Raw genomic sequence first — 23,458 nt, 5'->3', positions numbered from 1 at the left:
CCGCCAGCCAATCCGAGCCCGCGGCGCACCCGCTCGGCCAATCGCGGCCGGCCTCGCGCTGCGCACGCGCGCCGCCCGCGGTGGCGTCAGCGGCGCAGGTGGGCGGGGCCGGCGCCGCTGTGCGCGTGCGCGTGGCGCGCGCTCCCTCGGTGTGGCGGGCGCCCATGTCGGCGCCGTTCGAGGAGCGCAGCGGGGTGGTCCCGTGCGCCACCCCCTGGGGCCGCTGGTACCAGACGCTCGAGGAGGTTTTCATCGAGGTGCGCGTCCCGGCCGGCACGCGCGCCCGCGACGTGCGCTGCGCCCTGCGGAGCCGCCACGTCGAGCTCGCCGTGGGCGGCGAGGAGGTGCTGCAGGTACCGCGGCGGGGCGGCGGGGCCCCGCGGCCGTTACGGCCGGTGCGCCCTCAGCGGCGACCGTGACGCGCGCGCTCGCTTTGCCGATCCCCGGGCGGAGCGGTGTGAAAGGGGCCCTCCTTACTGGCGGCCAAGGAGCTGCTCCAGCGTCAGCCCGTGGGGGCGGGAGCGCGGGCAGGGTTAGTTACAGTTTCGCGTGGAAATGAGCAGTAAATTCCTGGTATCGCCGCGTATTGACACTGCGTCATGGGTGCGCGTGGCCCCAGCAGGCCCCGCAGTTATGAAGGCAGGACAGTTAAAAATGGCTTTACCCCGAGAGTACAGGCCTAGCCTTGAACGGAGCCACTGAAACCGTGGCATGTATTTTTACCATATTAAATACCTGACTTCTACAATACACGCATATATTTCTGTAGTAAACTAGTTCTTTGCTAGTCCAGGAGCAAGTGTGGGTTTGTAGGGCTAGACTGTCTGTCAGCAAGCAGGGAGTGACACTTGGCAAAGGCTCGTGAGCTGGACACTGCTCTGGTTTTCCTCCTGTGTAATATTGTACATGTCTTTTGCAGGGTAAACTTTTTGACTCTACAGTAGCTGATGAAGGAACATGGACATTAGGTAATAACCAGTTTCTGAAGTGACATTTTGAAAGGAGTAGAAATTCTCTGCAGGAGTAGAAATATGTTACAGAGTAATAGGAGTGTTTTGTTAAGAAAAAGATGACTTTTTCTGATTTTGGTTCTGATTCTCCATATGTAGAGTAACATGAGCTGTCATTATTCTTTGACTAAGGGGATGCAAATTTAATTGCGAGATGGTCAGCATTATATACTAATTTTCTGGCCTTTTTGTGTGATAAGTGATTTAAGTAGAGGCATTGCAAAAAAACATAGAGATTACAGGTGATCGAGAAATGCCTGTGTTGACTGTACATCTTACAAACATTTCTCAAGGCATGATTTTTGCTTTCCAACTAAAATTAACATTGATTAATGACTTAGTGACTTAATCATGAAAATCTGAACTGTCAAGTACTTTTTCCCAATATGTGAATAACTTTGAAATTGCACTTTCCCATGCTGTGTTTATTCAGCTAGTGATAGATGTTTTACATGATAACTCTGAGATGTTATTTCAATATATTCAATGGATCTAAGTGTATTGTCTACCTTTAAAGAAAAGATTATTATATCTGCATATGTCACTTAAATTCATTTCTGACTTTTACCAGTAATAATGTTCTCTAAAGCTGCCGGCCTGACTTGAAACCTGTAGTTAGTGCCTTATCTGAGCTGTACACATGAATCTCTTCATATATCTAAATCTCTTGCCAGGTACACCCCCCAACTTAGTTTAGGTTTGCCATAGAGGTACTTAGAAGCTGTATTCTAATCCAGAACAGCTTTGGTGTTTCAAAGGCGAAAAAGGGTGGTGGCTGTATAGTTGTCTTTACTTGAGCTTTTCCATTTCTTCATTATTTAGTAATAGCCACATTGGCATCAGCATTAAGAATTGATTTTTTTTTTCATTAAGTGATTTAATCCCACATTTTCACTTGTTAATGGTGAACTCAGTGAAACAACATAAAAGCAGTATCACTATAGGAATAAGTCTTTTTTTTTTCTTTTTTCCTTTCAATATCTTCATTCAACAGAGGATCGGAAACTGATACGAATCGTTCTTACAAAGACAAACCGAGATGCTGGAAATTGCTGGACATCTCTGCTAGAAAATGAATACGCTGCTGATCCTTGGGTACAGGACCAGATGCAGAGGAAACTCACCCTGGAGCGATTCCAAAGAGAGGCAAGTTAGAAGCCTGGGTTACTGCCCGTGTGTTTTTGTTCAGCAGACAACCTAACTATGGTGCTTCAAGATTTATCTGTTGGTGCATTTTCCAAGCAGAATTTCAGAGCCATGACAGTTTTGCATAACAAGGATGATAGCTGTATGTCCTTGCTAAAGTCCCAGAAAGTTTAAAAAAAAAAAATCTGATTTCTACCTGATTTCTACATCTGCAGTAACTGCAATCTATTTACATTTTTTTTTCTTTTATCTCCCTCAGAATCCTGGATTTGACTTCAGTGGGGCAGAGATTTCTGGAAATTATACCAAAGGAGGACCAGACTTTTCTAGTCTTGAAAAGTAAACTGTCTTCTTTAGAAGGAATTATACAGTGCACTTAAGGACTGGGATATATAACCATGTGAAGACTTCAGTGATCTATTCAGCAGAAAATTGGTGATTACTTTTTCCTAGGAGAGAAAGAAGACCTCTTGGAGCAGCATCAAGACAAAGTGTCAGCAGCTGATTTTTAAGCTGGGATAACTTTAAACTATTATAGACAAAATACAAAAAAAAAGGTATATTCTTTAAAAAATCACATCTTTTCTTACATTATTTTGAACTACTTAGGTACAAGTATACCATTTGGCTTTGTATGAGAATGTCATCTCTACTAAATTTTGAAGAATAGACCCTGGAAGCAAGATGCTTAACATTTTTTCTTGCAACAGGAAGGATTATAGGAAGGCTCACTCAGAGTTCTCTAGGAAGGTGTAAATTTCATTCTAAAATAGTGATTTTAATAAAGTAACTATAGCATCTTGCAGAAAATAAGGTTCTGTAATCCATTGCTTTGTTGATTATAGGGCTACTGTTTAATCCTAGCTGCTAGGTTAAGTAAGTGATAGCAGAAGACAGAAAGATCAGGTGAAAGCATCTATATAAATAACTACTAATGTAAAATCAGTGCAAGTATTTGAAATTCGGAAATGAGAGGAATATTTAATGATTCTTGAAATGACAGAATTCATAAGAAGCTATTAAAGAAATACAAATCCCAAACTAGGAAGTTATATCTTCCATCTATTCACAACCACCAAATTTATTTAGGTATCAAAGAATAGGCAGTTGTAGATTTCTTTAAAAATACTTTAAAATTTATTAGCCAAACTTTAAACTTGGCTGTTGCCTGATTTGGTATTTTAATTTTACATGTGGACATTATGACTTTCTATTTATTCACTTAAAGATGCACTTGAGAACTGCTCCATCAACAGCACTATAAACAGCTAATGTTGTGTCCAGACTAACAGAGGAAGGAAGCATTAGTGCCAAACTGAATTCCATTACGAGCACTGAAATTACTGTGTACAGTTAGGCTCTCAAGTCCCTTCGCTGGTAAGAAATTGCCAAAAAAAAAAAATCACTGCATTGCTGAGCCGTTAGCATTTAAATATTAAATTTACATCATTATTTCCATTAACATATGACAAAAAAAAAATAAGGCTGGGGACAACTGCTTGTAATCCTGTCCAGCACTTTCCTATTGCACCAGCAAGTGCTAAACACTTCTCAAGTCATTACAAACCTTCTATGACTGTCAACTCCCCTGCTTGTAAGGTATGCTCAGAAAATATATTTGGATTATAAAGAATTTTTCTCATTATTAGGAAAAGGAAAATAACAGTCAGCATCCAAAGCTGATTTGTGTCTAGAGGTTTTATACCTTCACTAAGTTCTTAGTATGCAAGGGGGCTGCTGTAATTAAGGAGAGCCCCGGAAGTAATTTAGGCTAGGGGAAAGCCAGCGAAGTTCATCTTGCTTGAAATGCCAAATAAAATGCAAACTGGATTGCAATGTTTTTGCTTGGAGCAAAGACTTGGATCTTGATATTACAATTAGATTTGGATGTCAGACTATGAGTAAGCAATATTAGAAAAATAATTTAAGAAAGCCTCAGCCAACTTGAAATATCATCACATTAAGACAGATACGCTGTTGTCTTTTAGTCTAGATGGTTTTTCCTTTCTTTGGATTTGGAAAGGTGACAGGCTCAGTGGAAATAAAATTATCAAGGACAGTGAGTCTTAGCCGTTGGTTCTCTAGCCTTCCTTCTTCAGCCTCAACCTGCTCAAATAAAGGAAGCTCTCACTAACCCCTCTCCTCCTGAATGCACTTGTATTTTTTTTCCAGGCACTGCACAGGTACAGGTTTCCAAGTAAGAAGTTTCCTAATAATTAAGAGAAGTTACTCAGTTGACCACATTTCCATGTTTTATTAAAAGGTACATCTCTTAATAATGAGGCATGACACCACCATTACATTGCACAGTGCATCCTTACCCATTTCTTCCAGAACACGAGGGCTGCTCTCTGCAGTGCACGGCTGCTGTGTGGCAGTGCCCAGTGCACGCAGTGGGGGCAAGACACATGGCCCCATCTCAAACCCTGACCATTCGAGGGCAATTTTGATTTGTTCAGCACAGCACTTCGGTATGAAATCTTTTGTGAAATGTTTAACTACAGTTTCTGTTTGAGATAGTGAAGGAAAATGATTCCTTCAGCAGCTATTAAGATAAAGAAGATAGGTTTGGTAGGCTAACATCTAGGCCCACACCATCTTCACAGCATTCACATTTCTCCTTCCCTGCTCAGGCAGTTCCTATGGTCCTCGCTTAATAACAGGCTGTAAGTAATAGCTCCTCTTTACAGTGTCATAGAATTCAAAAGCTCTTCAGCAACATTCCCCCAGCACAACTATCCATCTGACCTGCTGTAACACTCATCCCTTCCACCTTAGCACCAGCGATATGATAATCCTCTTAAAATACTGACCTCATTTTCAGGAAAGAGTTGTATTTTAATGAAGCTTGCCATTAAAGAGAGCAGTTGAAGTAAATTCCAGTGTTTCTCAGCAAGATCACTCTTACTTATGGGCGGGTATGGGGAAGACATCCACACTCTTACAGAGCATATGAAAACATCCATGCTCAGTATCAGCCCTTTCCTTGTCTTGTACAACTGCACCATGGAAGACTGGTTTCACATCTGAGGCAGGTGACTCATTGAATTTCCTTCAGCCTTTCTTATGTTTCATTAAATTTCTGTATCATTCACCATCTCAGTAAGCTACGTTTCTTACAGAGTAGTGAACCTAGTAAGGCAGTGCCCCGTACTTGCTCTTTCAAGGCAATCAAGTAACTTCCATACATTCTCTCCTACTCAAATGACTTGTCCCACACAGCCAACACCATCACCCAGCCTCCTTTTTCATGAAAGTACATTGAACAACAGTGCCCCACAAGCACGACAAGGCCCCAGGACACCCCACACCTGACACATCTGGTTGATGGCTACGCATTTGCTCTTCTCATTAGTACCAAGCCGTATGGTTTTTGGTTTAAGAAACAGCCCTACTAGGGTACTGCATGGGATCTTTTCCTCACATTCTATAGCTTTCCAAAACTGAATCAAAAACCTGCTTCAGCACCTGCACTTACAGTAAACCAAGGTTAGACTACACAAGCTGCCCTACAGATTATATCGTGTTAAGAGTTCTGTGCATCAGTGTTGTGGTGCTTCACTGTTTCAAAAGCAAACAACCTAACAAATAAGGCTAAAACCTGACACTGAATATTCCCTGTTGTCATCATCATGACAAGATATCCTTTGCCAGAAGGATCTAGAGTCTGAAGCATTACGTATTTTTTTTTTTTTAATCAACTGAGCTCTTCATTTAGACCATGTTTCGGACTTCATTTCTCAAATCTTCAGCAGTTTGTAAACTAGGCCACAGGATGGTCATCTGTTGGTTTTACTGTACTCCTGCAAGGGAAAAAACATAGTCAATTCAAAGGCTTTCTAGAAGAGGCAAATAAAGCACCAGGCTTTAATACAGGACGATAACAGCTGCTACAGAAAATACTGTAGCCTTTAGAATTAACAACTAGATTTTGAAGTAATGGATGTTTTCTACACAGTTAAGAAAATACAAATAATTTCAATACAAGTAACTGAATGGCAGTTTCTGGAGTTTAGGGTGCGGACAGTTTAACAAGTGAACCTGCAGAAAACTGTCTACCTTGTAATAGCTCACTTCGACTGTTCAAGTGATGCACATTCTAGTAGCTAACTGCTTTTTGTTACACAATTCCCTCCAGAGTAGGTGTGAGCTGAATTTCTTCCTTTGCCTTTTTGCTAGTTTTATCCCGTATTTTAGTCAGAATGAGGTCCCAAGGTCTGTAGATCACAGTTCTGGGCTCACCAGACACCAAAGGATCAGTTCCTACTTCAGATCTTAACATACTAGCTTGCCATTCCTGTAGGTACATGCTCTGGATGAAAAATGGATCAGTCTAAGACAGGCCCACTAGGTTGGGATCAACAGGCTACAGAATTCCAAGTTTTGAAGTATTTCACAGCTAATCACTTGCACATTATCATAAGCAGATTTGACAGATTGCTACCTATTATGAGCTGGTCTCTGGAATTGTAGGGAGGTGTGTTATCCTGTAATAGCTGTGTTTAAGCTGCCGTGCTGTACGTCCAGACACAACCCATTTTAATTTCTGGATGTTTGGTTTGGAACACTTGCTTGAGGAATACTCAGTAAGGCACTTGGACACCAGTTCCTTCCAGAAGGTCAAATCTCTGCTGTTTATCTGAAGAGCAAAGCAGAATCCCAGACAGGTTAATACATTAAATGCTTACTTCACATAAGCATTTTTAGGTTCTTCACCTAGAAGAAAGATGCCAAGCCAGATGGAAGAAAAGACAGCAGAAACATCTATGTAAACATACCAACCCTCTCCCCTATGAATAGGTGCTCTCATGTATTTCTCGCCCTTCCCTCACTCAAGCTCAATGTATCCGCACCTTGGAATGTATCTGCAGGAATTCCAACACCTCTGTCAACTCCTGTAGTTTCTGTTCTTCTATCTCTAGTGCCAAAATCGACAGTGCCAGGACAGAAGGCTGGGGAGAGAGCAAAGTGTGATGATTTTTGGATGCCATTTCTTTATCTTTCAGTAGTCTTATATTATCTTTGCACTTCCAAGACTTTCATTTACCTTGGCTTTAGAAAACATGATTTTGCAGTGACAGGCCTTAAGCTGGGTCTCAAGTCTCTCAAAATTCAGATATTTTCTCCTACAATAAAAGCAGTGAGTGAATGTCACAGAAGAAAGCAAACTTAATCAAGACAGCACCACGCTGGTAGCTCACACAAGTGGCTAGAGTGACCTTGATTTAAATAAGGGCCTCCTTGTCCAGAAGTTGCAGGGTTTCTGCCCTGCAGTCCTAATGCCATGGGCTACATGGAAAAGTTGCACTGTCACAACAGCCTGGCTAAAAAGGACTTCAAATGTTTGTAGCACAAGGAACATCTTTCTAAGACAGAAGATTCTGAAATCTTTGCAATGAGGCAATACCTAATACAGTGTGAGCAGAGGTTAATACCACGGCTGTTCAGCAAGTCCAATTTTATGCTCAGAGAGCAATACTCTTGGGTCTCTTTAAGCAAACAACATTTCAAGTTCAAACCAGAACTGTTCACATTTGTCATGTTTAGCAAGAAAAGGAGGAGTTTTCCTTCATTTTCACCTTTTATGGATAGAAATTACTTCAGTTGTTTGTGTTGTTTTTCCCCCTAACTCCCATGTAGGTTTCCCGCATCTGCAGTCACAGCAGAATGGGCTTTTAGGCATTTTACCTTTCACAGCTTAAATTCTCCTGAACGAGTGAATGGTAGAGTTGCAGAAACTGGAATGCTGTTGTAGATTTCACTTTCCAGGACAGCTTCTCTAATATGATTTTCTCCATTCTCATCATATCAGAAACAGTGAATCTGTACTGGCTTATTCGAATCAAGTCAGTGGCTAAGGGGATGTTTCTCTCTTCTTCTGTTGCCTTCACAGCCAAGTAGAAACAGCTGAGTCCAACACATCCTAAATATTTAGGCTGGACCTAAAAATAAATCAGTGTGTCATGTTACTTTCCAAGATCGAGAATTTTACCAGACCATGTAACAAACTGAACTATATATTATATATAAAAGGAGATATTTAAAGAAAAAAGGGGATTTTAAAAAATAAATATTGAAAGATGACATTTTTATTCACAAACATGGCTCCCTTTGTTTCATTACATGAAGAGGCCTTCAACACACTGCAAGTTCTGCCTCATTCATTTCAGGAGCAGATTGGCAAAACCCTCTCTTTTAAGGAAGGCCCAAGCAGTTTAAGCAGGCTCTAGAATATCTTCATCAGGAGCCTTCAGGACCTCAAAAACTGCACTTGGTGGCTTCTGCCCAGAATATTTTAGAAAATGGACCCGATTTTACTCCACGGCTGTCAGGGTACTTATCCTACAGCTTATTTTGCAGCCTATCTTGCCAACCATCATATTCTCACTCAGTCCATCTGAGGTGCTGGGTTTTGTTCAGGGACGCACCCGTCAGAGACGCGATCCTGAGCGCCGAGCGCAGCCAAACGCTGGGAGCTGGGAGCAGCTCCCGGGCGCCAGGCGGGCCTGGCAGGGGCGCGACCCACCTTGACCCTCGCGAGGAACCTGTCCAGGAGGTGCACGGCCAGCGAGAAGCTCTCCGTGCGGCAGGCGAAGAACTGCGCCAGGCTGAGCAGCTCGCGGGCGGCCCAGTCGCGCAGGCGGCCGCCGAGCCGCGCCGGGCCGCGCGCCTCCTGCTCCAGCAGCGCCCGCAGCAGCGCCGCGCCCGCCGCGCCGCCGATCATCTGCGCCGGGGAAAGAAAGGGAGAACCTGAAGCCATTCACCACCTTTACCCCGTCCGCCCCGGGGCCGCCGCGCAGGCGCGGGGCGCCCCGCCGGACATGCCCGGGCTTGCCGGCAGCGAGCCGCGCAGCGCGGGGTGCCGGCACCACCCGCGGGGACCCCGCCGCCCCCCGCGCCGTGCCCGCACCTCGCTCCCCCGCGCAGGCGGCACGGCCGAGTCAGCGGGACGGGCGGCCAGGGCGCCCGCGCGGCGGCGGGCAGCGCTCCATGGGGCCGCGCTCCGGCACCGCCGCTCCCGGCACTGCGCAGGGCGGGGACGCGCGCGGGGCAGCGCCCGCCTCCCGCCAGCGCCGCGTGACGGACGGGCCCAACAGCCAATGGCGGCGCGGAGCGCGCGCGACGTCTCTGGGGACGGGGCAGCGCGGGAGGGGGCGGGGCCGCCCGACGCTCCGCCCCCGCGCCCCGAGGCCGCCCGCGGGTCGCGCCCGGCCCCTCCACAGCGGCCGTTAACCGCCGCCGCCGCCGGCCCGGCCTGCGTGGGAAGCGCCCGCTCCAGGAAACGTCGGAGAGGGGAGGCCCCCCGCTGCTGAAGCTACATATTAAAAATTCTAGATAGAAAATCAATAAAGGTTTTGGTATTGTTGTTTGAAGTTTTCTGGTCTCTCAGAATCATGCCTGCCATGTTAGGACGAGCAATAGCATCAACCCGGAGAGTGTAAATGAAAGACGCTGCAGGTTGGCCGTCCGCCCCCCTGCTGCTCCAGACAGGCTGAGCTGGGAGGTTGGTGCTGTGGGGTTAAGGTCACACTGGCCTCGAGTTGCACCCGGGCTGGTCTTGTCACTGCCAAGCGCTGCGGCCTGCATAAAATGGGAAAAAGTCATTGTAATACGAAAGGAGGAATGAGAACAGTGTCCTTGGCGCCGCGGGTCTCCCCTGCACAGAGCAGCAGCTCCATCCAGGCGCCATCCTGTGTGCTGGTGCGGCCTGCCCTGGCTGCCATCCCAGCCTCCGGCTCCTGCCCTTCCCGTCCCACCAAGAAGCGGCACCAGTCCAGGCCCACGCTGCCTTCCCCATGTGCCACGCGAAGGGAATTTTTGGATGGAAAAAGAGAAATGGGAAGAAGGAGTGTCAGGAGCAAGGGCCAAGTGGGATCTCCTTCTCCTTGCAGCTCAGAGAGGCTGAGCCCTTGCTTTGAAAGGACTCAGTCCGCGTAATCTTTTACTTCCTCTGTGTAAACTGTAATCCCCTGAGATAAATAAACCACTTCTGGGATACAAGCGACTGCTGTTCTTTGTGCTGTAGCGCAGGGGGAGCATGGAGTGGGGATGGCCCCTTGCAGACTCATTCGGCATCTTTCCTAATGGCATTCGAGAGGACAGAGAGTGGCCAAGGAGAGAGGAGAGATGAGTGCAGATGTGAAGGTGGAAGAGGAGGAGGAGGGTGAGGAGGTAGAGAGAGAGGGAAAGGAGGAGGCAGGAAAAGAGAGGAACTGGAAAGTGTGCAGTGCGGGGAGAGAGAAAGAAAACGGTAAACACAAACAAAACCCAAAGCGTTTTCTTATTATTTCAACCCAAGATATTCTGCTAAGTAATCGACCCCCAAATTATGTTTGTTCCAGCTGTTTTGCAGGGGTCGCCGTGCCCAAAAGTGCTTCTCAAAAGAAATTATGCTTATTTAGGAGAAGCTATCTGTGAGATGGGGCCCGAGGCAAGGTCAATTTTTTCATCAGATTTTCCTCATTTGCATTACCAGTTACAGCGTACAGCAAATGCAGACATGGCGGCAGGTGCTGAGCTGCTCTCGCCCCGTGCAGCCCTGTTGCTTCTGGTGCATTTTTCAGGGAGGGTTTTTGACTTGCAGCCAGGAGAGAAGTTGTGCCTCGTTTCTGTATGATTTATTCTGGGCTTAGAACAGTGAAGCAAATGTAGCTGCTTATATTTTATTATATAAAAGAATAAAGTAGTTTATGCGCCAACTGGTTATCTCACATTTAGGATAGGAGTATTTTCCTTTTCTCGCACTGTTTCTTTTAGAGGCCTGACCAGTTTTGATGGAGCCCAGCTATTCTAGGTAGAGTAGTAAGCTGACATGCACCATGGCTAGTTTATGTCTGGTAACTGATGGTCATTATGTCTCCTGCCTGGCTCTGCTCCCCCAGGGCTTCCTTTATTGGATGCTTTCTTTTTTTCCGCTGCATTTTCCTTTTTTATGACTTCTCGAATCTGAGCATTGTTGTAAATGTGTTTGCATAGTATTTTGCATATGTATTTTGCATAGTTATGACAAATATGTAATATTTCCTGCTCAGGAGGATTCTAAAAGTTACAAAAGTATATAAATTCAGATATGGCAGCAGATTATGGTCTCTTAGTTTCATAGAGCTCTGAAATGTCATCAGCTTTTCTTTGTAGAGGGTCTGGGTTTGTATCTCAGGCTGGTTTTGCAGTTAGCCTGGAGTGCTTGGTCTAACTGAATTATCTGGTGAAGCTCCGAGCATGTTCTCTCCTTGCTGTGAGTAATCCCTGCTGCTGAGGGCAGACCTGGCAGTTGTGTCTGTGACTGCTGTGCACAGCCTGCTCTTACCGTGTGTCTCCTTGTGCACAATCACACAGAAACCTTTTGAAAGGTGTTACTGAAAAGTACAAGTTGAAAAGATCAACCATTACTTGATACCACATTCAAAATTATTCTGGGTGCAGAAAATATTTACTTCTGAGCTTATATTAGGACAAGTAGATGAAGTTGCTTAATCTATTTAGGCATGCTCAACTCCTCGAGGTCAATGAGTCCTTTTTTTTTTTTTCCCAAATAAATGTTCTAATATCTCTTTATTTTCTTCAAAGTGAATACCCATCTTTTATAAAAGCTGAGTCAAGGATAAAGGAGGGATTTTACAGATATATAATACATGTTATGTCTTTCAAATGGGTCAGAAGAGCTCACGATCTTGTTTTTCTAAAACCGCTGAGATGTTGCTCTGGCTTCAGTCTAAACCTTTCAAGCTATTTTGTGATGATTGCTGTGAATTGTGTGGAAGGCATCAAATTCTCTGGAGGAGCGAGCCCACATTTCCTGCAATGTAAGGAGCTTTTAGGAAAGCAATTCTCTTGGCTATGTCTGATTTTCTTTATGGATTTCTAAAGAATATGTATAATGATATAGGACTGATAAATGAAATGATAGGTAACCCTTAACCTTTTTTTTAAGTATTCAATTTTTACATATTAAAGATATAAACATCTTATGGATGGCAGAAATATTTTTTCTGAACTTCAGAAGTGCTTGAAAGACTCCCAGGGGTCTTTATTTTGGGGGGAACAACAACAGGGAGTTCCCGATTTTCAGCCCAGCCTGGATGACAACTGTACAGAGGACACTGCAGCTCTAGAGCAAAAGCATCAACAAAACACGGGTCTGTTGGTAAAAATGATTCTAAATGGACACTCTTCTTTCTACAGCATTGAATGACCCCTTTAAAAGGAAGCATGGGCTGCACTGTCAGAGGTGACAAATTATCAATGGTCAACACTTGAGCCAGGCAGTTATTTAATGCTCTCCTGCTGCAGGTGGTCCTTTTTGGCCTTGTTATCTACTCTAGCAGGTACAAGGGGTGTGTTTGTGGGTACAGATTATTTGTTATGCTTATTTAAAGGGGGTTTAAAAAACTGATTTGATATTGGGTCTGATTTAGTAAATTTTTTTTAAGCCTTTTTCTTGTGCAATTTTTCTCTTCAGTCTGTGGGATCTTTTCTTCTCTTTCTTTCTAATATAATGTTGGTAGGAGCTGAATGTACTTTTATCTTTTGTCAGATTAGAAGTATTCTTTCTTCTTTGGACTCCCAAAATGTTCGCAAAAGATTTTGACCCTGCTGGGGTATGTTAGTGACAACATTAAACATAATATCTCCATTTTTGTATATGTCTTTGACTCTAAACTGTGCAACTTATATACATGTGGCTGTATCTGTTTGTATGAAGGTCTTTTACTGTGATTTTTATCTTATGGAATAGGTTTTTTTCTAAACTTTGTCCTGGAGTTGGACACCTCAGTTTTGGCAGTATGGGCAGACTGAAAGAGCATTTAAAGAGCATTTAATCCAGAAAATGGTGTTTTTTTTTTTTTTTCTTCTGCTTCTTCAAATTCTTCAGTCAGCAGTGAAGATTTCCTCATATGAGGACAACAAATTGTGTCAGGCTATTCCTGTGTGGCGTACTACAGATCAATCCCTATTGTTTTTGTTAATATTCATGGGATTTGGGGTGCAAAGGAAAGGGCTATCCTTCCCCACAGCATGCTAAATGGGTTTCTATGTCCAAAGCATGCTGGTTTGTTTTAAGGGTTCCTGTGGGAGTGTTTGCTCATTTCATGTGAAGTAAGTGAGAAATACGTGAAAAGGAACAGAATCCATTTTCCTACTGTCTCCAGAGACAAAAGTCCTGAGACTTGGCTCAAGTGATGTTCACCTCTGTTTGACCTGTATAAGGAGGGACTGGTCAACTCAGCAACCTGCTGTGTCTCACGTTGGAGAAAATATATATATATATATATATAGTTAGTTAGCCAATCTAGGTAATATCTGTTAAGGGTTTGATTTCTTTGTAGTTCAGAAGTTATTCCTTCTATTCTGTTTTTGAGCTGATGCTTACAAAAACCTAAGGCATGTAGATATTGTAGTTGTTCACTGGTGGTTTGTAATGCCTCTGTAAGACATTCTTAAGGCTGAAAATTTTTGTTTAACAAAAATCTTGGAATTTTTTCAGATCTGTTTGAGAGCATAAAACAGATCTAAATCTGACACCACAAAGCAAAAATATCTGCTTGTCACGTTTTCCATGGTAACTTTGTCAAAGGAAGTTGCTTTAGTGCAGTTAGATCTTTAACGGAGATTGCATCTTGTTTAAGGTGTTTCTAAGCCCCAAGGGGAGGTGCGGCCCTGTGAGATGGGTAACAGGGACATGAGGACAAGCCCAGAAGGTGCCTCCCTGCTGAGCTGGGCTGCTCCCAGTGCGGCCGTGCCAGGGAAGCAGCCCTGAAGCTCTGCTTGCCAGCTGCGCTGCTGCTCAGGGTGGTTTCCAAAATGGACTTTTCCTAATATTGAATTCTTGAAACTCTTTCTCGTTATTTCATATTTTAAGCTCCTCTGTAGTCTAATGTCTAATATTTATACCCAAGAGATGCAGCTTAACACATGTGTTGGCAGGGTTTTCCTGTGTGAGGTTTCTGTGGCTCTCCTGAACACTGTCCACTGGTCAGTGCCAGGTAGTGATACATGGGCCAAGGCTGTGTCAGCTTCTTCCCCTTCCTTCACCTGGTGCCCTCCTATGCATTTGGATCTGTGGGCAAGCAGTAGTCACTGTGTGTACTGAGATGCAGGAAAAAGGCACAAGAACGAGCAGGCTTGTCAAGCCTGGGCCTCCTAGGCCTCTAGTCTTTAGCAGGCCTGACATGGCAAATCCTGCTGGCCAGTCATCTTGCCAGGGATTTTGCTCTCCAGTGTGATAGAGAGGATGATTCTCTTATGTAGTTAATTAAAAAAAAAATAAAGGTATATTTTAAGTTGCTCTGCCATTAACATATGAAACATTCTCAGACTCAACTGAGCATTTGCAGCACTGTGAGTGGCTTTTGGGGTAGTCATATGGCCAAGAGTGAGACCAACCAGAGGAAATGTTAGCCTGAGCCCCTTTAAATGCGGTGATAACGCCCCATTTTACAAGTACCTGGCATATCCTCTCCTGACCTGGCTAGTGACAGTCACCAGCAGTGCTCATCTGGTATGGCCACAGAAGGGAAGTCAGACCTGTGTTAGGCCAGAAGGGCAGTTTCCTGCACCAGCTGGTTTTATGGTTGCAGAGCAGTTGTCCCATGTGTGTCACAAGTTGTCTTGCAGCAGGAGGTCCCAGGAGTTGCCTGCAGATGCAGGGCAGGATTTCTCCCCTCCGTGTTCACTTTTTGTCCCTGTTGCCTATTTGCAGCTTTCATTCATGCTCCCTACGGCTTAATTTAGGAAATAAAAGCTTGTTTTCATTTGAGGAATACTTGTGCTAAAAAGGGTCAACTCTAACAGAATGAGGGATGAGGAAAGAGGACCTAGGAAGATGCTTGGTTAGAGATATTAAAGAGAAAAGGGACTTTTGCAGAGTGAGCACTTAGAGTTCCAGAAAATTTGGTGCAAATCTCAAGAGAGAACTGGGGGAGCCCTGTGGGTGTGAAGGCAGGGTGACCAAAACACATACCCACCCCCCACTCCCCGCCAAGAAATAATTCTTTACATAGAATCTAACCATTCTGTTTGCTTGCTTTAATTTTAGCTTTTTTCCTCAGACCTTTGCTAACTAGTCAAGTGAACGCATTTATAAATCACTGTTTTGACCCTTATGGTCATGACCTTGATTTCTGTCTTCATTAGCCAAGAATTTTTTGGGAAATCTGAGTGGCAGCATCAATCCCAGTCCTTGTGCCCCAGCCCTGTGGAAGAAAATGAATGGGTTTGCTGTGAAACCCTCACCTACAAATCACTCTGCTGCTACTCTGAGATTTCTGTATAATTGTCCCTGAATGCAAACTCAAGCGCTTTAAGTATTCACAGATGCAGAACATGAGAAAAAGATTATAGTAAACCAGATCTCATGAATATGCGTGGTTTTTGTTGCTTATAAGTAGTCTGAATTACCTAAATTAAAATTCAGTTATCTATTGCAAAGGAAGCATTCTTTTTTTAAGAGCTGGAAAACATTTGCACTAGTCTTCCTGCTATTGCTATGCACATAGTAATTATCTGAGGCAAATGATAATTTATATGCTGCTTGTTTTACATAGATTTTTTTTTAAAGAAAAAAAAGAAAAAAAGAATGCCAACTGCTTTTAAAGAAGGGGGAGGAAAAGGAAAAAAAAAAAAAAAAAAAAAGGTAGTGGCCATAAAGCTTGCTTGAAGATGTTATGTGCTCCTGGTATGATGGTCCTGGGAGCAACTCTAAGGAAAAGCAGTGGATGCTGATGGAAGTCTATGCTGCAGGTTGTGTTCAACACTTGAAGGGTTTAGCTATTACACTGTGGAAGCCCCAGGATTGCTCATGGGTTTGAAAAGGTCCCATCCTGCTGCTCTTCCCGGCTCTCTGCTGTGGGGGTAGGTGCTGGGGGAGGCTGGCAGTGGGCAGTGCGGGGTTCCTGGGCTCAGCTGTGCCCTACGAGCCCTGGCAGACGTGTGGAGTGACCCCAGGCCCAGCTGTTCCTGCCTGCAGGTGGTACTGTCTGTGCTGCCCCTTGGGTGCGTGTTGGTCGGTGGCGGGGTGTTGGGTGTCCAAAGGTGCATGATAGCCCTGAGACTGCTGCAGGGGATCTCTAGGCATCCATAGGGTAGTTCCATTGGGGTGACATTCTTACCTATTTGCTGTTGAATCTGTCTAATTGCTACAGTGAGTCCGGGTAGGCTTTAATTATCCCCCAGGACCCTGAGGTGAGCTCTGTGCTAATGACATGGGTAGGTCTGTGCCCAGCCCTCTCCTCTGTGGGTCCTGACTTGACCAGCTGTCCCGCATGGCCCCTGGATGTGGCTTGTTCCCAGGGCAGTCCCTGGGCCCCAGGGCTGGTTGGTGCTGGGGAATGTGCTCTGCTTGCAGGGCTGCAGTGCTGGGGGCTGCTCTGTGCGGGGAGCCCTGCTTGTGTCGTGGCCGTCAGTCCTGCCTGGCTTCCCCCATGGACTGACCCTGCTCCTGCTGCTCCCAGCATGGGAATTGTGACAGATCAGTTGCTCCTTGTAAGTTCTGCCTGATGCTCTACAAAATCCTGTGCTTTCCCCCCTCACTCTGTCTAGAAAAGCCAGTATTAAGAAAAAATTCTGTATCCTGAATTTAGCATTGCTGTACAGTGTGTCTTATTGTCAAAAGATGAGGAACTACACTGCTCTTTGATAAAGGTTTTCATGGGGAATGCCTTGGTGTTGTAGTGCTTCTCTAACATAGGATTCTTACATCACTCTGCTTGTATTGTGTTACTAACATGTGCAATTCCTGCCCCCTGCCATGCTTATATATGCTTTAAGAGAGAAAAGGTTCTTTAAGAATATTTACCTCAACACATAGGGGTTGCTTTTATGTGAGAGTCACCCTAGACAAAATCAAGAGCTTATAACCAACAGAGGACGGACTGCAATTAATTCTGTTGGATTTGCTTTTATTTCAGGTTAAGGGTTAATTTATGTAGCTTTTAGCTTCCTGTTCTAAAGCTCACTAGTTCAGACAAGTTTTTTGGCTAGGTTTAAGTACAAGAGCTTGCGAATACAGCTGGGGAGGATAAGATATCTATTTAATCTTTCCCACCTGCTTTTGAGAAAAGACTGCTTATGGTTCTAAGGCCGCCAGAGGAATGGGAGCATTTAGGGGTTTGGCTTTCAAAGGCTGCATTTAAGCTCTCAGAGAGACAGGTTCTCCAAGGTATTTATGCACTTGGCTCCTACTACCTTTAATGGAAAGGATTTAGATGGCCAAGCTTGGTTTGAGAAGAAAGTGGCATCAACTAGCTGTGTCAGGGATGCATTAAGGAGTGATTTACCTGAAACCTTAGTAACAGGTGAGATCAATTGGAGCTTTCTTGGACTCCTACATGTGTCCTTCAGCCAAGAGGCTTCTAGAAGGCAGTAAGGAAGGCAGTGTGCTCTGTAGTTCTGGCTGTAAATCAACTCAGAGAAAGGTCAGTTGGAGATGGTTCAAGATGGAAATTTTAACACTTTTCATAAGTATTAGAACTAATAATGTGTGTATCAGTTGTAATTAGCCTTTGTTTTATGTTCTTAGTCAATACCCTTTCTGTGCTTCCTTCTCCCCTGCTCTTCCTTGTCCCTTTCCCAAATGAAAAAAAAAAAAAAAAAAAAAAAAAAAAAGTAAAAGGTCACACCAGGATAGTTTTTCAGAGTGGAGAACTAGCGTAGCTGACTTGCATAAAGTATGTAGCTGAACCATGACAGCTCATGTGGTGTGGAGGGAGGAAGAGCCAATTTATGTTCAGAGATCTGGCAAGCAGAGGATTTGTCAGGAAAAAGGCTTTTGGTTTGTTCTTTTTTTTGGCTTGATGTGCCTGGGTTAGTCACTTGAAGCTTGAATGCCATGAAGCTGCTTTCCAGAAAAGAAGGGAGTCCTTCAGCTATCTTTATGTTCCTTTAGTTGCCTTCCACTTGAAGGAACTTTGACTACTGAATGTGCACTTGGTTCTGAATACTAGTAATGTCTGAAATTGAAGGAGATGTTAACATGACTAATCTTTTGTGGTGGTTTTGATGTTTTTTATAGGAAATGCTGAGTCTAGCGCTTTGCTTTAATGCTTATAGTAGTCTGGGTTTCCTATCACTTTCTGCACCAAATATCTTAGCCGGGTGTTTCACTTCAGTGAGCAGAGCTGATAGCTCCTGGTCTTTGCCTGTGCTCTTTGGACCTTGTAGAAGATGCCCTGCATGCAGTAACCTGCAGGACAAGGGCTGGGTTCCTGCAAGTCAGGGAAGTCTTTCAGAAGTCCTTGTGATGGTCCTGGGGCTGGTGTAGGCCAGGTCAAAAAGGGCTCTGAGCTGCTCTTGGTCACTTGGAGGCCTCTGCTCTGTGCTCTGTTTGCGCTGTGTTTTGTTTGCCACTGTCAAAGGCATCTGGAAGTTTCCCTTTTCCCAGTATTCTGTAGGTTTTTGTTTGCTTCTGTTAAGATTTTAGCTGAATAGGCAGTTTGTGTGACCAGGCAGAGAATTGCTTTTCATGCCAGCTTACCTTTTCTTTGATCCTTTATCCTTATAATGCTTTTATGCTAGCCATATTTTAGGTGGTATAATAAGTAGCCCTGGTACTACTCTCAACAAATTAAATAGTGTCATTGCCTTGGTCAGAGAAATGTTTTAAATGCTTCAGTTGAGCCAGTACAAGATGATAGTTCCTGGTGTTTTTCAGATTAAGTATTTCCAGTGGTTGTGTAGGTGCTGCCCCATTCTTGGCTTCCTGGTAGTTGGCTTATTTTTCTTGACTTCCCTTGAACATGAATTTATGGACACTATTTAATTCCAAGCTGAAATCATGGAAATGTGTAGTTGGAGTTCTTCATGTTCTAGTGTTGCCAAGCTAGGGGCTCTTCTGTTGCTGACTATGTGTGCTGAGAGCCCTCAGCTCTCTCAAGTCAGCTAAGATCAGAGCATCTCTAATGGTTCCAAGTGCATTAGACCCAGAAACTCATAAAAACAATATAGAGAAGTGTATTAAGTTAATATTGTATCTTTAATTTTATGACTTGAAACCTTACTTCAAGTAACCTTTTTGATAAATTCACCGTGTTTTGTCTTGCCCTGGGTTTGCTGGTCTTGGCATTTTTTTTTAAAAACAAGTTTCAACAAGCATTGCATGTTTTTGTTTTCAAGACAATTCTAATGTGCCCATCTTAACTCTTTGTTTAGCTATATTTGATTAGAAAGGCCAACACAGTACTTATCAGTAACAGAAAGATTTTACAGTCAGTGACATAAATAACTCTTAGTTTTTGAGTATGATGAATAAGCCGGTATCTGCAGTCATCAGGGGTGGGTCTATATATGCTGAAAAGATAATATAGCACTTTTTTTTTTTTTGGGGGGGGGGGGGGTGGAATTTTAAGTATTGAAAAGCTGTCAGCTAGTCATTGTCCAAAGCCATATTTCCTACTCAGCCCACCAGGACAGTTTAGACGAGCAAATGTTTAGGATGTGAGTACATTTGCCAGGAACTTGGGTGAGCAGTAGTCAGTGCTTGCTTAGTATTGTCTCCCCTTGTTCCTCGAGGCTTTCCGAGCGAGGATGTCATCAGTTGTGGTGGTGTCCTAGCCCAGGTGGAATCCTGTCTAGCATGAGCTGGAGATCACCAGAGGCCTCCGTGACGGTTAGGGCCTGGTACTCTTAAGGACCTACATCTTGCACTATTGGCGGCATGTGTTTAAGAAGGCTAAAAAATGGCTGTAGTTAACAGAAGCAGCAAGGCTGACTATGTAAAAGTCTATCAGCAGTACACGCATTTTTCAAAGAATGGTTGTGTCTAAAAAAGGCCCTTAGGGAAGTCAAAAATATGGGCCAGGAAATACTACCAAGATTGAGGTAGGCCACAAGAAAGGTGGTGTATCGTGCTACTAGCATTGGGAAGAAAAACCTGTCAAAACAGTAATAAAATTTCTGCCTCTGACTGTTCTTGGCTATAAAAGTCAAAAGAAAACCATGGCAGAAAAACACTTTTTTTTTTTTTTTTTTCTTGTATGAACACTCCTTATCTTCAAAGACTTTTTTCTTCATTCAGAAAGCTTGTTTGAGAACTCGAGCCAAGTAGGAAGGACTCTTGAGTCAATTTAAATGAATGGTGGGTTACCAGCACTAAATAAGATTCCTTTCTGAGATTAAAGGAATTGGGGAACCTGATTATTTGCTCCATCTTTTGTGCAATTTATTGCTTAAGTCATCATAAGAGCCGAGGCAACCGAAATGGGTATATATATGTATATACCCATATATACTTTTTTCCTTTAAAAAGGTTCTGGGAAGGATAGGAACTAGTAAGTCCTTCACTGCAAATGAATGACAAGTTTGTATGGCTTTAATATAAAATAAATCCCTGCTTCATGGTTTTGGGCTCTCTTTCTGGACTCCTTCCAAGGCGATGGTGATCTTGAGCTTTCAAAAGTTTTTTGGATGGAATTGCTTGTTGGAGGCTTTGCATCTTATAAGTGTCTTGTTTGAGTTGACCTTTTGTAAGGAATTACTGGCCAAAAGATAAGAAAACCTGCCTTTTTGTGCATTACAGGACATGTAAAAATAGAGTTCTGCTGAGCTGTGTGGTGCTTGTATATTCAAGATCATTAATGACCTGGAAATGAATGATGAGCCAGTGGACTTGCTGCTGATTCGTAGTTATCTAGGATGATAAAAAAGGTGCTGACTGCAAAATGTTGTGACAAGGCGTGAAAGGATGTTGACTGATTTGACAAAGTAGTAGTTGAATGTGCATTGATAAATAAACAAAGAGCACGGGGGAAGGGGTGAATGATGATCCCAGCTTTAGAAGTAACAATTGATAACATGCTGGAAAGACTTGTGTGCTAATTGATTTGAGAAAGGTCAACTCAAAACTGAGCAGCAGTCACAGCACACGGAAGATTGGGAATTATCTGAGTAGTTGAGAGCTAAACCTAGAATGTTAGTTGGCCACTGAATGAATGAGTTGACTACCTGTGACTTGGCACACAGAATACAAATGCACTGCAAGCTCCATGTTGGTGAGGGTCAAGTGTAATTAGAAAAGATAAGGCATTACAGTAAGGAGCAGCTTTCATATGAGAAGAGGCTAAATAGGTAAAACATGTCATTTGACAAGAGGAAAAAAAAAAGGCTATAATAGTACCTAAAAATATTACTTGCATGACAAATATTTTGAGGGATATATCTCAAGGCACCAAAGGAAATACCCCATAAACAGTGAAAATTTGGCTTGTGAAACTTGCAGACAACTGGATATGAGGATTAGAGACCATGGAATAGCTTTTCCACAAGCCTCCTGATGTGGTGTCCTGACGTGGACTGTAAAATCTGATTCATTTCAGCATTGTACAAGACCTGTGACCTCTGCCTTTAGGGAATTCATAGTGCATTCCTTTGCTACCAAACGAATGTGCTATGCACTGAGATAGTTCCTACAAAACAGAGGTCTTCAGAACATGTTATGTGCGTCTGAGTTGAGGTCACATCAGGGAATGATGATATCCCTTCTGTACCCTCTGTGAAGGTAAAATTCAGGGGTTTTGGTTAATTGTCAAGTGAATTCAAACTTTAGGAATGCCATTAGTTCAAAAAAGACTGAGGGACATGGCCTGAGGCATCTGTGTTTTCCCAGGAGAAGGCTGAAAGAAACTTGCAGAAAACCTCCATGGGGTTCTTTATGAGCAACTGGAGCTTGTTGACCTCTTTCGTTCTCATTACCAGGCTATTAACTTACAAATAGGATAGTTGCTGTTTTCATTGCAATTTTTGCCTATTCATATTTTATCTAAGGTTTAAGAGGATGAATGATAATGCAGTTCCAATGACAGAACATTTGCAACTTTCCAAAACTGGACCCAAATTTAATCAATCACCTAGCACTGTAGTTGCACCATCACATCTGCAGCGTCACTGAGATTGGTTGTAAACTTGGCATGTATCTAAACTGCAGCCGTAATCCAAGCGATTGGAAAATGCTTTTAGGATTTCCTTTTGTTGCCTTCAGCATTTGGCCATATTTCTGACTCCAATATTTGTACCTATTTTACAATTTGCACAAAATCAAAATGTAAATTTTGTCTGTAGAAAGAAACCGGAAATGATGGTTCAGACTCCTACCTTTCACTTGCCTTCTAGCTGTTCAGCCGATTCTCTGCCCAGCACCCCAGGACCTGATGCTGTTACTCTGACCTGTGATCTGTGGGGCACCTTGAAGAGCAGGGTCCCTTGGCTGTTGTGCCTGTATGCACTGCCAAGTGAGTGGGTTGAGTAGTTCACATGGAAACTGTCAAGAGTTAAATATTTCTCCGCACCCTAGATGCAGAGTGCTGCAGCTTAGGAGTCGTCTCGTGTGTGTTCCTGTGGGAACCTGCAGTTAGCACTGCTTGTAGCGTTAGGCCATGTCAATCCATCCTTGTGCAGAGTTGCACCCTCCTTCTGGAGAGCTGTTTTAGAGGGAAAATGCACTTGTTGCAAGGGCTTTGATGAACAACTGGCCTGCTCTCTTCATGGATTGTTTTAGTTCAGTAGAGGAGAGTCTTAGGCTAATGAAGAGAATTGTGTTTGCAGAGAGAGCAGCCATGGCAACCTGCCGCTTGAGCATGCGTGGATTGTCATCTAGCTGTCCTTCAGGTGGTGCTTTGCGGTCCAGAGATAGCCATGGTCTCCGACTGTGTGAACGTGAAGGCCAGAGCGGTGTAGCAGAGGTGGCCGGGGTTCGGGGGTGCTCTGAGCCCCGGGGTGCTCCTTGTGCTGCTGCTGAGCCAGCCGACAAGCAGGTGTTACTGTGCAGAAGGGCTATGAGGCCTTCTGGAAAGGGGGATCAACAGGGCTTGCTACCATCCCCTCAGCTCCAGGCTTGCCCTGCATTCAAATCCATGTATTTTTGAAACAGTTTTTTAAATTACAAATTTAATTTAAAATTTTTTAAATTAATTTTTGTTGTCACTTAATGCCATATCTTCTCTACCTTTTCTGCTATATTAAAAAAAAAACTGTTCATAGCTGTTTTTATTCTGTTCTAATGGAGGTTTTTCATACACCTTCCTGTCACTGTGGCTTTCTGAGTTAAAACAGAACGTATCAGAAATATTTCTGTTGTGATTTCTGTTCTAATTCTTCTTTCCATGTCACCTGAATCCAGGCTGTTTTGTGTTTGGTGAAATGGTTACTTTTTACTGTAAATAGAATACCCTGCCTTTGTCATAAGGGGGGTGCCAGTGATGACCTAAACAAGTGTTGTGGACTTGGGCTGCTTTAGTGTGCTGGCCAGCTTCTCTGTCTTGGAGGCTATCATAGCAATCCCTCTTTGGGAGAGTATGCTGCAGGTTGAAACCATA

The 23,458-nt window shown here is 43.7% G+C and overlaps 2 protein-coding genes across 4 annotated transcripts; one reads left to right on the top strand and one right to left on the bottom strand.

Annotated features, from left to right (window-relative positions):
* The first annotated feature begins 163 nt into the window (after positions 1–163).
* NUDCD2 (NudC domain containing 2) lies at positions 164–2,700 on the top strand. 3 transcript variants are annotated; one of them, XM_088522514.1, is made up of 4 exons: positions 164–257; positions 920–968; positions 2,005–2,156; positions 2,416–2,700. In XM_088522514.1, exons 1-4 carry the CDS (start codon positions 165–167, stop codon positions 2,497–2,499), a joined length of 378 nt encoding a protein of 125 aa, XP_088378640.1. In that variant the 5' UTR covers position 164; the 3' UTR covers positions 2,500–2,700. The 3 variants fall into 3 exon arrangements, with proteins under 3 accessions (XP_088378640.1, XP_088378639.1, XP_088378638.1); XM_088522513.1 differs by having other exon boundaries at positions 164–344; XM_088522512.1 differs by having other exon boundaries at positions 164–353.
* Positions 2,701–5,880: 3,180 nt separating this feature from the next.
* Positions 5,881–10,658, bottom strand: CCNG1 (cyclin G1). Its single transcript, XM_088522695.1, has 8 exons — positions 10,630–10,658; positions 8,982–9,471; positions 8,683–8,880; positions 7,845–8,098; positions 7,204–7,282; positions 7,010–7,108; positions 6,601–6,795; positions 5,881–5,959 (listed from the first exon to the last, which is right to left on the bottom strand). Exons 1-7 carry the CDS (start codon positions 10,656–10,658, stop codon positions 6,604–6,606), a joined length of 1,341 nt encoding a protein of 446 aa, XP_088378821.1. The 3' UTR covers positions 5,881–5,959; positions 6,601–6,603.
* Positions 10,659–23,458: the final 12,800 nt, after the last annotated feature.

This window comes from Tinamus guttatus, unplaced genomic scaffold, assembly GCF_059628265.1.
Source record: "Tinamus guttatus ecotype Peru unplaced genomic scaffold, ASM5962826v1 Tinamus_guttatus_pri_ptg000155l, whole genome shotgun sequence".
Classification (NCBI taxonomy): Eukaryota; Metazoa; Chordata; class Aves; order Tinamiformes; family Tinamidae; genus Tinamus; species Tinamus guttatus.
Note: the sequence above shows the minus strand (reverse complement) of the source record. Positions and strands in the feature narration are given on the sequence as shown.